The sequence below is a fragment of the Carettochelys insculpta genome, chromosome 1 (assembly GCF_033958435.1).
Source record: "Carettochelys insculpta isolate YL-2023 chromosome 1, ASM3395843v1, whole genome shotgun sequence".
NCBI lineage: Eukaryota > Metazoa > Chordata > Testudines > Carettochelyidae > Carettochelys > Carettochelys insculpta.
In genome coordinates this window covers 275,269,569-275,284,758 of record NC_134137.1, presented here as the reverse complement: position 1 = coordinate 275,284,758, position 15,190 = coordinate 275,269,569, and the positions used below count along the sequence as shown (strand labels likewise).

At 47.2% G+C, this 15,190-nt stretch overlaps 1 protein-coding gene across 1 annotated transcript; it reads left to right on the top strand.

The window, feature by feature from the left end:
- Positions 1-483: 483 nt before the first annotated feature.
- CKAP4 (cytoskeleton associated protein 4) lies at positions 484-14,731 on the top strand. Its single transcript, XM_074983838.1, has 2 exons — positions 484-1,172; positions 11,787-14,731. The coding sequence occupies exons 1-2, from the start codon at positions 849-851 to the stop codon at positions 13,119-13,121; spliced, it is 1,659 nt and encodes a 552-aa protein (XP_074839939.1). The 5' UTR covers positions 484-848; the 3' UTR covers positions 13,122-14,731.
- Positions 14,732-15,190: the final 459 nt, after the last annotated feature.

Below are 15,190 nucleotides of genomic sequence, written 5' to 3'. Positions count from 1 at the left end.
CCACTGCAGAAAAGGGCAAGCAGCCTCCAAGTGCTAAAAGAGCCCATGTGACCAGCAGGTGATGGACTCCAAAGGACTGGCAGGACCCCCAGAGTCCCACAAAGCCTACAGTGGCAGGACCCCAGTGTGTCAACAGGGCCCCACATGCTGGGACTCAGGGATGGAGAAGCCGGCCGCAGGCACGGGGAAGTTGGGTGCAAAGCCTGCGAGTGCTACAGCACCCAGCCACCCCTATTTCCACCACCTATGACAGTGGGATTCCCAGTGTTGGGTGGGTTCCTGGAGATCTCATCCGAGGACAAAAATCCTTTATTAAATATTCATCTAAGTCCCCGCAGACGCCAGGACAATCCGGGAAGGCGGGTCAGGCTGCCTCCGGGGGCGTGGGAGGGGGTGGTTCACGCCTCTGCGCGATTTAGCGGCAACACGCACCGTGCAGACCTGTCCTGACACAGCGGCTAACGGGAAGCGCCGGACAGCTTCAGGCAGCCTCCGGCCGGGCCAGCGGATTCCACAGTGGAAACGCCACCGTGGCACGGGCAGGGGATACTAGCCGCCCCCTCCTCCCCTGCAAAGGTCCCGCCCGGCGTGCGTGGCAGCTCCCCCTTCTCAGCGGGCCGGGGAGGCGGCGCTGGGTGAGCCGCGGGGCGGGGAAGCCCTCGCTGCTGTGGCTGGGGCCACCCCTAGCCCCGCGCCGCGCCCCGCCCCGCCCCGCCCCTGCCCGGATTGAATGGTGAGCGAGAGCGGTTCCTGGCTGCAGCGCTCCCGCTCCGCTCGCTGAGCAGCGTCCAGCGTCGCCTCCCTAAGCCGCGGCGGCAGCAACAGCAGCTCCCGAGCGCCCCGCCGGCATGTCGGCCGCCAGGCAGCGCAGCGCCAAAGGCGCGGAGAGGGGCGCGCAGCCCGGGGCCGCGGATGACGTGGCAAAGCGGCCGCAGGCGCAGGCTCCCGCTAAGGGCGGCAAGGCGGCGGCGGTGGGAGCCCGGCCCTCCGCCTGCAGCCCGGCCAGGGTAGTTCAGCTGCTTTTCGGTCTTGCGCTGGTGGCGGCCGCCGCCTTCGCGGGCTGGGGCGTGCGGCACCTCCTGGGCGAGGTCCGCCAGCTCGGCCTGCACCACGAGGGCGCCGCGCGGCAGCGGGAGGAGCTGGCTCACGCCCTGCAGGGCGTGGTGGAGAAGGTAAGAGCCGCCCCGGGGTCCTCCGCCCCACGCCCTGGGGGCCGCGCCCTCGTGCGCCTTGCTGAGGTACTGCGCCCGGCGCTCAACGAGTGGGCCCGAATTTGGAGGGAGCCCGTGGCTGTCGCAGCCGGGCCGAGCTTGGGGACAGGGCAGCGGCGGGATCAGAAGGGCCGGGCGGCTCTGGGTCGGCACAGCTACACCGCTCTGGCACGGCTGGTGAAGGCGCTCCGTGCCGATGGGAAGGCCCTCCAGGCAGAGCGCATGGGCGACTGCTGGGGGAAGGGAGCACAGGCCAGGAGACTCCTCCCCACTGCCCCTAAGGGCTTTTCGTGCCCCTGCTCCAGCCCAGGGTCTCCCCTCGGCAATCTCCACAAGTGTGCCTGGGATCCTGGCGGATGAGGACCTGTCTTCAGCGAGCAAGCACATTGCAGCACCCCCTGGTGCCGATCTGATAACACCTCCTGAGCTGAGCCCCCAAGCGGGGAGGGGAACGCCAGGATTCAAGCGGTGCGGGGGATGGTACGTCCATTTTTAAGAAGGAAAAGCCATTAAAAACCGTTCAGAGCTGAAAAATCAATAAGCCTGATTTTTCCCTTCCCATCTCCCAAACCTCTGCCCCTGCCCTGCCCCCTTCCACTCCTCTTCCCACTTTGCCTCACCCAACTCCCCTGCATCTTTTTCCCCAAATTGCCTGCCCTGAGTGATATGGCCTTGGGGACTGATGGTGGCTGGGCCCCTTCCCTCTCACTTTCCAGTGGCCTCAGGGGAAAGTGGAGCAACCTAACCTGCTCTACTTCCCCTGTGCCAGTCCACCTCATTCCACTTCCTGCCATCAGTCAGGGGGAGCGTTCCACCCCTTCCCCCCAGGTCCTTCCCCTAGCGACGTGGTTGGGAGCTGAAGGAGGGGAATGGGGCTAGGATGGATTGCACTGCTTCCTGCTCTCTGGTGAGTAGGGGGGTGGGTCTGAGCCATGCTGCTGGTGCCAGACTGTGGCTAATACCTTGAGCCCCACAAAGTGCGAAGCATGGGACAGCTCTGCTGGCCCTTTGTCCTCCCACAACAGTGTTTGAGAGGACATGTGAATCTTCATCCCCCCCCACAGTGTCCCCTGACAGAACATATGTCTGCACTGCTGCAGAAAGCTGTGTGACTTAAGCCATGCACTGTATGATTGCTTGAGTTACTGCAGGGTCTGTACCGTTGGGGATCAAGAGGAGAAACTCTCCCACTGACTTACTCTTCTCATCTGGTGTGGAGTAAGGGGGTTGACTGGAGAGTGATCTACAGTCAGTTTCTCTGGGTCTTCACTAGAGCCTTGACCTTTATTATACTGTAGCTGTAGCCTAATAAATCCACCCCAGGCAGAGGCAGTAGCTGTGTCAGCAGGAGAAGCTCTCCTGCCAATATACTACTGTCTATAGAGCACTTAGGTTAGTGTTAGTGTTAATGTAAATTGCAGGGTGGCTTATTTGCACCCCTGAATTGTACCAACTAATTGTGCGTATTACAACATAATACATTGCAGCAGTGTGTTTTGCTTTCATGCTGTCACTAGTTTTGACTATGCAGAGCATTATCCTTATCTTTTTGCAACTTTCTGTGGCAATAAAATCTGTTGCACGGTCTGAAAAGCAAAAGTCCTACCAGTTTTAAAAAGCAATAGAGGTAGCACCAGAACTGCTGATTGGCTGCCCCTTTGAAGCTTATTACAGCATCCACCAAATTTGACATTTTCTCCAGCCAAGAGGATAAGACCAGCACCTTCTGTCTGCGGAAGTGTGATGAAGTAGTCAAAGGGTGTGATCCAACTGATCAGAGGAATCCCTGAGGATGAAGGATGTATTTTTTGCTCAGATTGAATCAGCTTCTTGGCTATGATTTCATGCAGGGGGATTGACATACTTGCCCATCCCCTGGGCAAAGTGGGTGGGAGACCAGATCTGTGCTCCAAGAAGGGACAGGACAGGGTAGGGTAGGGCAGGGCTTCAGGTGGAAGGGCATAGGGCCTGAGTAACTGGGCCTCTGTCACCAGGCCCCAGCACCACCTGGAGCATGTCGAGCCATTCTCATTCTTCCCCCTCTCCTTGGACTTCTGTCCGATGCCCCAGCAGCAATTTAAAGGGTCTGGGACTCCAGACACTGCTGCAGTAGTGATGGTGGCAGTTGGCAGCCCTGGGACCTTTTGTATCACTGGGCCCTGAGGCAGTTGCCCTCTTCCAGCCCCATCATCAGGCCTGTTTACATGCATGGTAGTGCAAAGCATATCCTGCACTTTTCAGACTGTCTGATATTTCACCTTTTTAAAAATGTTAGACATGCTTTTGAACTTAAAATAAAGATCATATTTGTGTCCGAAAGTGTGTTATACATAGCAGCACCTGAGATTATCATTAAAATATATCAGAGAAAAAATAGATTTCTGGTTTGCATGTTTTGCTCATCTTAGAGTACCCAATGTGTAGTCATTCACTGTTTCCCCTGGGTTATCAGTATCGCCTCAGACTTTGAGCTGATCCACTTTGAGCTGATCTTCCCTGTAAGTGGAAGAGTCTGCATAGGTGGGTTGGTGTGCAGGATAGGGGGCTTAGATGGTCAGTTTCTTGTTTGTGTGGGCCTTACTTGCAGCTACAGGGGAAATGAAAACACATACAAATGAATGTGATTGTAGACCTGCATTGCAAGATGGGCAGGTCCTAGAACGAACTCAGTTTTTCATGGTGACTGGATTTCAAGTTCATGGGGAACTGATGAGCTTGACAAGCATGACATTTTAATTTGTCTAATATTTGTGTAAAGCTATTTGTGGAAAGGGATATACTGGAATCAATAGCTGGGTGTGCGTGACACAGGAGTATGATGTGTGGCTATGGTGTAAGAACTTAGGTAGTTACATAATTATTTATTGCATTTTCTGTGGTGTTCATCACTTCAGTACCTCATAGACTTTTGTGAGTCACATTTGCAACATCCCTGAGTGGATGACCCTGTGAAGAAATTAAGTATTTTTGCACTTCACGGATAGACTACATCTAGACCAGCGGTTCCCAGCCTTTTCCAGGTGGGGACCCATTTTGACTATTCAGGAAGACTTGGTGGGGTAGAGGGAGCGGAGAGCTGTAACTAGCTAATTTTGCACCTGAGGCAAGAGGATAAAATTGTGTCCCCTCATGTTTATATATTCATAACAGTTATTTAATAGGAAAAGGGGAAGTATCTTCATAAAATAACACTACATTTATTATAGTTAATCAGAGTTGTGGTGGTGGAAAGACATTCATCCCCAAACTTCTCCCCCTGGCTGAAACTCACACTTAGGGGCTAGGGGATTCACTCTCAGGGGCTAGGACTCACTCGGGGCTGGAGGGGGCTAGGGGAGTCACACCCGAGGCGGGTGGGTGCTAGGGGAGTCACACTCAGGGCTGGAGGAGGCATGGGGAGGCACAGGGACCCTTGACCCCCACAGCTGGAAGCTGGCTAGGGCATGGAGCCCTGGCCAGCAGTGCCAGCTGGAAGCAGAGGGAACCCTGACTCTTGCAGCTGGAAGGCAGCTGGGGCGAAGCTCTGGCCAGCAGTGTCACCCGTGGGAAACCCAGCACTCCAATGCTGTGGCTGGAAACTGGCAGCCCCAGCTGTGGGAGCCAGGGCTGGGGTAGGGCCCCCAACCCCCCACGGTTGGAAGCCACCTCTGCCCCAGCCGGCAGCACCAGCTGCAGGAACCCTGCTGGGGCTGGAGGAACCTCACCTCCTGCAGAAGTTGAAAGCTAGGGAGCTGATCAGCTCTGGCCTCTTTCCCAATCTTGGACCCAGGCCCCACACCTCACCTGAGCTGGGCACTGCTCCTCAGGTATGCAGCTCTCTGCCCTGCAGCTGAAATGGTTCTCAATGTAATTGATTGGCCTAACTGCTTGATAGCTGTTAATCCAATTAAGAAGTTGAGTACCACTTCAATGTGAATGGCTGCTTAAGAGTCACCTGTGGAGCTGCTCAGCCAGCAACCCTTTTCAAATGTAATCGTGACCCATGTTTGGGTCCTGACCCATAGGCTGGGAAACCCTTGTCTAGACTGAAGGCTTCTGTGACAAAACTTCTGTCAACAGATGTTTTATCAACAGACCGCATGTCCAGACTGCAGATCTCTCGGAAGAGATCTGCTGGTCAGGAGCATTCTGTCGACATCCCTTTACACCTCTTTCCACGAGGCAGAAGGGATGCCTCAACAGAGGGGCTTTTTGTGATGTTTGGCCCTGTATGGACAGGCCAGGCGTTGGAAAGGCCTCTCCTGAGGGAACTGTTGACAGAAGATACGCAAATACATTGCACAATTTGCCTATCTTTTGCCCACAGTTGCCAGCAATTTAGACACAGCCATAGGGAGCTCTGGCTCAGCCAGATAAAGTAGTTTGGCCCAGGTCTTGCACACAGCCTATGGCAGAGCCAAGAAAGAAGCCAGGTCCAATGCCATAGCCACAACCCTATTCGTGCTCTAGCTGTTTTATTCCCTTTAATCCCAGCTAAGAGGAATCCTGATCCATGAAACTCTTAGCAACACAATTCAGACCAATTTCTGTCATCTGTTGACTCACCAGACAGGATCTGGCTGCTTTGAGTGTGTTCTCTGTGTGAGCACAAAAGAGAGATCCAAGATAACATTATAGTTACTTCCCCTCTCTTAGCAGCACTTCCAGAAGGTAGATTTCTTTTAGCAGTATGTCTATGGTAGGAATGATGCGGTGGTGTCACTGTAGCGTAAACATTGCAGGGACGATAAGTGTGTGGTCACAGTAGCTTGGACCTTTAAGACTGTTACAACCATCATGTCCCAAGCTAATATTTTTTTTTCTGTAACAACAAGACTTTTAAAAAGAGATTTTTTTGAAAGAGGGAAACTCAAGTTCAGGTCCTGTAACACTAGGCAGTGTCTGTCTTATGCTTCCCCTGCTTATCAAAAAGAAGGAAGGTTTATTGGAAGAAGGAGCATCACTCCACTGGTTTGAATACTTAGAGTGAGATTTTAAAAAACAATGGCATTTGGGAGTTTAGTTGCCTGAGGTTCCTTTACAAAGCCTAGCCTTGGTTTGTCGTGAGTACTGACAAGCCTAGGAATGTGTATAATGTTCTCCCTTCATCTCTGGATTGCTACGGGCAAAATCACAAGTGTATACAGGGCTCTAGGAGATACTTAAAACATCATTTGTTCATGTAATCAGCTACCCAGGGTATGCTGACAACTTGAATACTATGTCCAGTTCTGGTTACCTTGTCTCAGAAAGAATACAATAGGGTCTCAACATTTGTGAGGGTTCTGTGTTCATTCAGAACCCTCACAAATGTTGATTTTTCGCTAATGTGTGTTTGGGGGTGGGGGGGCAGGGCCCAGAGCCCTGGGAAGTGGCAGCCACAGGCGCTCCCAGCCCCGGAGCCCAGGGGAGCCCGCGGCAGCCACCAGTGCTCCTGGTCCTGGAGCCCTAGGGAAGTGAGGCCACTCGCAAATAATTGACTTTGCGAATGTGGCACTTGTGAATGTCGAGACCCTACTATATAGTAGAACTGGAGAAAGTTCAGAGAAGGGCAGCAAAGATGCTCGAGGTTTTGGAATAGCTTCCTTAGAAGGAGAGAGGATTAAGGCTGCTCAGTTCAGAAAAGAGGTGACTAAGCAGGGGCTGAGATAAAGATCTAAGAAATCATGAATGTTGTGGAAAAAGTAAAGACAAAAGTATTGTTTACCCTTTCCTACAACACACAAACCGGGGTCACCTGATGAAATGAATAGGCTGCAGGTTTAATCCAAAAAAGAGGAAGTATTTTTTTCACACAGCTGTCTTGGGGGACTCACTGTCATGGGATGATTTGATGGTGAAAAGTATAACTGGGTGAAGAGAAGAATTGGGTAAATTCTTAGAGGATAAGTCCTTCAGCAGGTATTAGCTAAGATGGTCAGGAATGCAGCCGTGCTCAGGAAGATTCTAAAGCTCTGACTACCAGAAGTCTGGAGCAGATGATGAGTGGATGACTCCAAAATTGCCCTGCTCTAGGTAAGCTCCTTCTGAAGCTCTGGTACAGATCACCAGGGAGATAGGCTCCTGGACAAGGATCGTGGTCTAATCCAGTATGGCAGCTGTTATATTCTTATCTGTGTTCTGTTTTCAAAGGGCAGTAAGACTGCACCTGCATGTATATCAGGAACGGCTGAAAAACATGACGTTCTAACGTATGGGTAAAAGGCAGAGGGAAGAGATCACATAGCATGTCAGTGTAACACACAAACTCATTTGCCCTGTCTATTTTTCTGTTGGTGCACATGAGTAAAAAGGCTTATCATCAATTCACAGCCTTACATCTCTGTGGCATCCTGGGATGCACCTATCTAGCACTGCCAGTTGGGGCTGCTTGGAGGAAACTCCACCCCCTGGTCTTTTGCCATACAGAGTCACTGTCAGAAGGAAGAGTTATATAAGCCCATCTGCTATTCACATCAGCTCTGAGAAGGGAAAGGAAATGAGGTGGAAAATTGTAGTTAGTCTTTGTAGTGTAGCACAGTTGACAAAGGGGCAAAGATTATTTTAGTACAGCACTATTTAGAAAGGCACTAAGATGATTTGAGGTATTAATAGGACCGGTTAAAGGAGAAAACTAGTTGTTAACAGTGTTCCCGCTAATCTTTTCCGTCCATGTGCAAAATAAATGTTTATGTGCATGTGTGTACCACCAACAGAAACACAAAACCCCAGCTGTGCTAATCAGCTGGGTAGCATTTGAATCTCTCCTGAGTGGCCGCACAAGCGTACAGCTTACAGGGAATGCTGGTTGTTAGTAGAAGAATATTTTTCTGTCTTATATGTGACACTAAGCCTTTGAAGGGCTGTTGACTGAAATCCATGCCTTGGGAGGCACAGCTAGATGCACAACTCTTAATCCACTCTTTCCACAGCATTCATGCTGTTACAGACATTTATCATGTGAGCCACCCCCACTCCCCCAGTCATCGCTGTTCTAAGCTGAACAGCCCTAGACTTTTCAGCCTCTATTCAAATGAAAACCGTTCCAGATCTTTGTGCTGGAGCAAATTTGAGCTGTTATTTTGAAGTTGGGGGTTTTATAACTTGCTTCCAAAGGGCTCCTGTGGGGGCGAGATCACACATTTAGGCTAAACAATGGCTGAGTTTATATCAAGATTAATTACATTAGAAATTGGTCTAGCTTGACTACCATGGACTTGATTTTTTGTCAACATTAGAGCAGTGGCATGGGTGGGTGGATGGGCAATGATGGAGGGGTAGGAGCAAGGGGGCTGCCTTTTCCCCCTGATCCAGGCTTGGCGGAGGGCAGGATAGATGCTCTGGTCAAGGGCCTCTGTAAAAATGGGGAGGGGACTGTAACATGTGCACCTGTGCCTCTCCATCCCCACTCTGCCCCCATGCCTGGCACTCAGGGCTCATCCAGCTCTGCCCACCGGGCACTCCTGCTGGGGGGAGGGATCAGGGGCTTGCCTTGCTTCCCCTGCCCACCTAGTGCTCTATCTGGAGAGCGGGATTGCAGGTCTTGCTGTGCCCAGTTCCCTGGCAGGAGCATTGGTAAGCAGAGCAGGGAAGGCCCCCAACCCTGCTCCCTCACCCTAGCTAGAGTACTAGGCAGAGGGGGGCCAGGTCCTGCACCCTGGCGGGAGCAGAGCCAAAGTTGGGGATGGGCTGGCAGGCCACAGCTCTTTCAGGCCCACTCATGGCTATGGCTTTGCATCAGAGCTCCTCAGCTACATCACCCTGCTGTAAATTAAAAATGGGAGGGACAGCTTCAACCTATATCAGTTGGCATGCGGTCCACAAGGACATCACGGTCAGGCATAGTGGAGCTCCATTCTACCAGGCCCCAACACGTACCCCTCTCTCTGTGCCCAGAAAGAGGGTGTGGATCTGTCTCATTGCTAGGATGGTCATTTCTGGCCTTAACGATCATCTGCTGTGACCTGCATGTTGCAGGCCACAGAACTTCACTCACCCTCGCCTGTAATAAACCAGCAACCTCTGGCTGAACTACTGAAGTTCTCAAATTATGATTTAAAGACTTAAAACAATAGAGAATCCCCCACTAGCCATATGCAAATTAGGCACAATATTCATATCAGTGCCTCATTTGCATTTTCAAATGGACATAATTTACATGCCCCCTCCAAAAGGGAGGGGTAGTGTAGCCATGGCCAGGGAGTGTGGTGTGACAACTTTAAAGAAATACAGAATAAATAATTTTCTTATGAAAAAATCCTGTGTATAGCAAAACTGAGCTGAAAAATGACTGGGCAGTAGCCACTGATAATGTGGTTCTTTCAGTTTAATAACTGTTCCCACGTACCAACTTGTGCTGCATCATTATCTGTATTTTCTCATTTAATTTGTTTCTTGTTTCAAGATATCAGGTACAAACTGCTTAAAAAGAAATCACTCCTCTAAGTTTTCAAAGCAGCCTGTGATGGAAAAGGGTTTGTCCCTGTCATCCTTTTTCGCTCCATATGCTATGTAAAGGAGACCTGGGATGACTCATTGAGGACACAGGGATAAGGCACGTAGATGAGTGGGCTAGACTCTTTTTCCACCCCCACCCCCCCCAGCCCATTTTTCTGTTAGAAATACCACGTCTTATCAACCCTATTTTTCTTAAGCAACTGAACAACCAATGAGATGATAACATACACACATTAGACTGAAATGTGAGCAGTTGAAAGTTAATAGGATCTTTGAACAGACTATTTAGAACTTTGCTTTTTGGTAACACCTGTTTACATCAGGCACCTGATAAATGTTTGGGAGAAAGACTGTCTTTGTTAAAGATTCAAATACTCTTACCCCTTCAATAGAATGCTGGGGTGGAAAAAACCCCAAAAAACAACAACAACAAAAAAAAACCCAACCCTCTCTAATCCTTTGGTACTCCAGCAATACAAGAAATAGATATATTATTCCTTGTGTTTTTTAAATAGACTTTGAAAAAAAAATGGAGGATTGGGAGAAACCTTTTATTCCATCTCTGCTTCTCCCCAGGAAAAAAAAAAAACATAGTAAAACTGTTTCCTTTGCAGATCACCTGTAAAGTTTGATGGTTACTTACACCAGTTAACAGTATATCAGTTAATATTTGCATTTAAAGCAAAATTAAAATACTTTTGGCCAAATTCTGCAGTCATTACTCAGCTCAGATTCCTGTTGAAAGCAAGTGAGGTTCAGCCTGAGCACTCAAACCTGCAAACATGCATCTGAATAATTTAGTCTCGTTAGTAATTTAACTAATTAGCTAACTCATGTGAGAAGTGTTTGCAGGCTTAAAATCTGAATACAGTCTTCAGGACTTGGCCTTTTACGGTGAAAAAGAAGACTTTTTTTTTTAATGTAAATCCATTTAATAATGTTACTTACAAAATGAAACCAGCTCTGAAGCAGTTTGTCTAATCAGTAAACCCAGCAGACCATGTGGCATTACTGATTAAACAACGCTTCACGTGTGTAGTGGAGAATTGTCCAGACAGTGTCTCCAGGATTCCTGTAGCATGCGTTGCACAGCACTGTCACGCAGCCAAAACACATCAGAGTTCAGTGTACAGGATCCTCACTGAACTTGGTTGGAATTTTTAAAATTGCTTTGGTTTTTTACATGGTGTAAATTTAGTGGTCGCAGAATGTGCCACTGTAACATTTGTGAAGATTGAAATACAGCCTTTATATTGCTGCTGGAGCTCTGTGCAGCATGGGATGGGTGGTGCTGAGGGCTGGGTGGAAGAGACTAGCCCCAGCCTCACCTCTTCCACCTGAGGAGCCTGGAGCCACCCTCCCCCTGCATCTTGCCCAGGCCAGGCAAAATCTGTCACCAGCCTTGCCCATGAGCTGTTGAATAGAGCTTGCTCCAGACACTGTCTCTTTAGTGTGGCCCCAGGGCATAGAGCCCCGTGCATATCCCTTGTCAGGCATGACTGTGCCAGCATAGCTCCTTCATGTAGATGCAGCCTATACCAACAGAAGGAATTATTCTGCCAGTGTTGGAACAGATGTGAACATTCATCAAGGGGAAGTCCCCTCTGTAGAGTGTGTAACCAATAAGGTTCTAAATTGGTTAACACTCTACAGAAGCTACTTCCCCTCCATAGATATTCACATCTCCCCATCAGATACACTGAATAGCCAGTCACCCTGACGTAGTACCCTTATTTATAATTCATTGTAACTTCTTTCTTTTGCAGTAATTGTCTTATGTATGTACCTGGCTTTGTATTTCCACTCCAGTTCATCTGATGAAGTGGGTTTTACTCACAAAAGCTTATGCTCTAATAAATCGGTTAGTCTCTAAGGTGCTACAGGGCTTCTTGTTTTTTTTTTTCTTATGTTAGTCAGGGTTGTAATTTTTTCACACCTCTCTCCCACACAGCTGTGCTTGTATAACTTTTTACTGTAGCCCAAGTTTTTGTTTCCTTGTGCCTCAGTTTCCCATTTGGTGGTAATAGTGCTATAAGGGAGGGAACACTAAAGATTCTGAGGTGCTGAAGTATGACAATAATGAGGATTATAAATAATTCAATAGTGACATTCTTGTGAACTAACATATTTAAATTGCAAACATGTATTTCTGATTTTCAGGTGCATTCTCTTCAAGCCACATTTGAGGGTTTAGAATCCATGATGAAAAGTGTTCAGCATAAGCAAGAAGTTACAGACAAGACTGTTAAGCAAGGGGAGAATGAAATAAACCGAATCAGTGAAGTTCTTCAAAAACTACAGAATGAAATCCTGAAAGACCTGTCTGATGGCATCCATGTGGTAAAGGATGCAAGAGAACGAGACTTCATGTCGCTTGAAAACACAGTGGAGGAAAGATTAACAGAATTGACCAGATCTATCAATGATAACATTGCCATATTCACTGAAGTCCAGAAAAGGAGCCAAAATGAAATCAGTGATATGAAAGCAAAAGTGGCTTCACTGGGAGAAACAGATGTGTATAAACATGAATTAAAGGCACTGAAAGATGCTGTTGATGAGATGCAAACATCCATGAAAACCAAAGAAAAGGCCATTGAGTCTCTGAAAAGTACAATAGAGTCCATGGAATCTGATGTTTATACTGAAGTCAAAGAATTAGTCAACCTCAAACAGGAACTTGAGAAGTTCAAAGAGACTGCAGACACAGAACACCTTTCATTAGAAGCTTTTCAAAAGAAAGTTCTTCAAGCTGAAGAATCCATTATGCAGCTGCCTGATGAGATTAAAAGACTTGATGAAGATTTACAGCAAATTAAAGCCAACCTGAACAAACAGGAAGAAAATGTACTCTACAAAAACGTGTTAGACACCCTTGAAAAGAATAGTGATGTCTTTGAATCCAGATTCAGAGCTGTAGAAGACAGTTTTCAGTCTCTAAGCTCTACTGATGCTCAACAGACTGAAAAGATGGAATCACTTCTTTCTAAGCACGGACAGTATGAAAGCAAGCTAGCTACTCTAGAGGAAGTCATTGCATCTCTGCATAGTAACTCAGAGGTTGATATAGGTTCAATAACAGACACTGTGAGAAGCCTTAGTGAATCTCAGCTCTCATTATACAATGACATTGAGGAACTGAGAAGAAGTGTGAGTGACCTACCAGACTCTGCTGAGGCACTTCACAACATCCAGAAACAAGTTAGTGCTTTGCTGGATCAAGAAAAGCCTCAGATGGGCCAAGCACAGTCTCAAGACTATCTTGAAAAACTGTCATCTGTAGAAGGCTCTGTAGACGAATTAAGATCTTCTGTCAACCAAGTAGAATCTGACTTGAAAATGATAAGAACTGCAGTAGATAGTTTAGTTGCTTATTCAGTGAAAATAGAAACTAATGAGAATAACGTGGAGTCTGTGAAGAGTTTGGTGGATGACCTAAGGAATGAACTGGATAGATTGTTTATGAAAGTAGAAAAGATACATGAAAAAGTTTGAGAGAACAGTGTCAATTGTATAATTGTTGAATTTTTAAAAAAGCTTTTGTATGCCCAGTGTTTTTACACAACCAAAGAAAACAAAGACACAGAGACAGTTTTGCTTAGTTCTGGGATTGTTCTTCTGTTTAAAAAAATAATACCAAGGTTTTGTGTGTGGATGGGTGGGAAAAGAGGGTAGGCTACTAAAACCTTGTCTACACTAGAAAGTTGTGCTGCTTTCAGTATAGTGGTACAGTCACAGCAGAATAATCTCCCTGTTGTAAACATAGGCCTGGTCTACACTTAAAATTGTAACAACTTACCTGCATCACTCAGGGCTGTCAAAAAATGTTGTGCCCCATATAACATAATGAAGTTGACCTATCTCCCTGTGTAGATGTACCTCAGTCAAAGCAAGACTTCTTTTAGTGACCTTGCCTCTTGTAGTTAATCCGTGTCTCCACTGACTGAGAAACCCTTTCCATGGATGGAGAAAGCAACCACTCTATGATGCTGCAGTGACACAGCTACAAGGCATAGTTGCTGTGGAGATGATTGGGGCTTTGCAGGAGGAAGACTGAGGAGAGCAACTAAAACAACACAGCCTGTGCTGGGCACAGATTCCTAGTGTCGATGCAGCATATATTGACACAGGAGTTGTTCTGGCAGTGTAGTAACTCTACCATCCTCAGTGACAATGGCTATGCCAACAAAGCCCCTCTTCTATGAGCATACAAACACAGGTGGGTTGTCAGGGTAGCTGTATCACTGTAGGGTGCTTGGGTGTGACACACCCCTGACTGAGCTGTGCCATTGTATGTTTTACATGTAGACCAGGCCTAATCATGCTAATAATACCATGGGAGGCAGAAGAGAAGATTCAGAATGATACCCACAGAGTTGTTTCTAAATAAATGCCTGTCAAGATTGCCCCTGAGGTGACAGGGACTTTAATTAGTATTATTTTAATCTGTACCATTGGCATCTGTGGGAGTGTGTCATTAACTTCAGTGGAGTGAGATCAAGCGTCAGGATAGCTGGCAACCAGAACGTGTATCAAATATGGTAGAATTTCAAGCACTCTGAGAGCCTCTTGAACATGGAACTTTCTGGGGATTTGTACCCTTGAAAAGGATTTCTGATTTCCTTCTTTCAGAGGTTAACTTTTTAAATGTTGTTTTTCAAAGGTACTTATGCCTTGGTGCAGGACACTCTGTAAATGGCAATATCTGGTCGTCTACAGAGAGTGTAATGCATGCCCTGTCTTAGCTAACTCTTTGGCTGCAGTAGAAAATGATTCCTAGAATTAGAACCTCCCACAAGTATTTCTGGGATCAGCGGAGGTAAAGGAGGAGCCCCCTCTGATATTTAAGGATAAAGTACTTGGTCACCTTTAATGCTGTTCCCTCTGGACATCGTGATGAGAAGTTGCTAAAAAGTCAACTAAGTCTTAATAAAGGAGGCAGATGCACTACATTGGGATAATTTTGTTTGTTAACCTTTCGAATTGCATTATTTTTTGTTGACTTTCCTTTTCAGGTTTTTAACAGTTGTTTAGATTACTGTGAAGTGAACTGTATGGCTTATTTACCGTATTTTTCATACATAATATACACTTGGAATTCGTATTCTGAATTTTTTTATGTTGATTATTGTGCAAAGTGTTTTAATTAGCATTTTGCAGAACATTCCCTTTGGGATTCAGGAGGTAGCCAGGGGAGAGGTGGAAAAGCCTCTCATTTGTTCACCAGATCCTCAGGTTTAATTTAAAATCCCAAAATAACAATCTAGCAGCTGTTATGACTTTGAAGAAAACCTTGACCATGGGGCCTGAGCATAAGTGATGCAGTAATAGTAACTTGAGTTTGCAAAGAGCCTAAAATAGTTGCTCTGGTTTGTGAACTCTCTTATTTATTTCAATGACTGCTCGGTCAGACACCAGCAATATTTTAAAACACCAATTAACTGTTTCACTGCTCAAAGCATGTAAAATGGAAATATTTATCAATTCATAGCAACTGTACCTGTGTTCCCCCTCTGTGATCCAGACAGAAAAGCCACTCCAGTCTCTTCAGCAATCACCTCTCT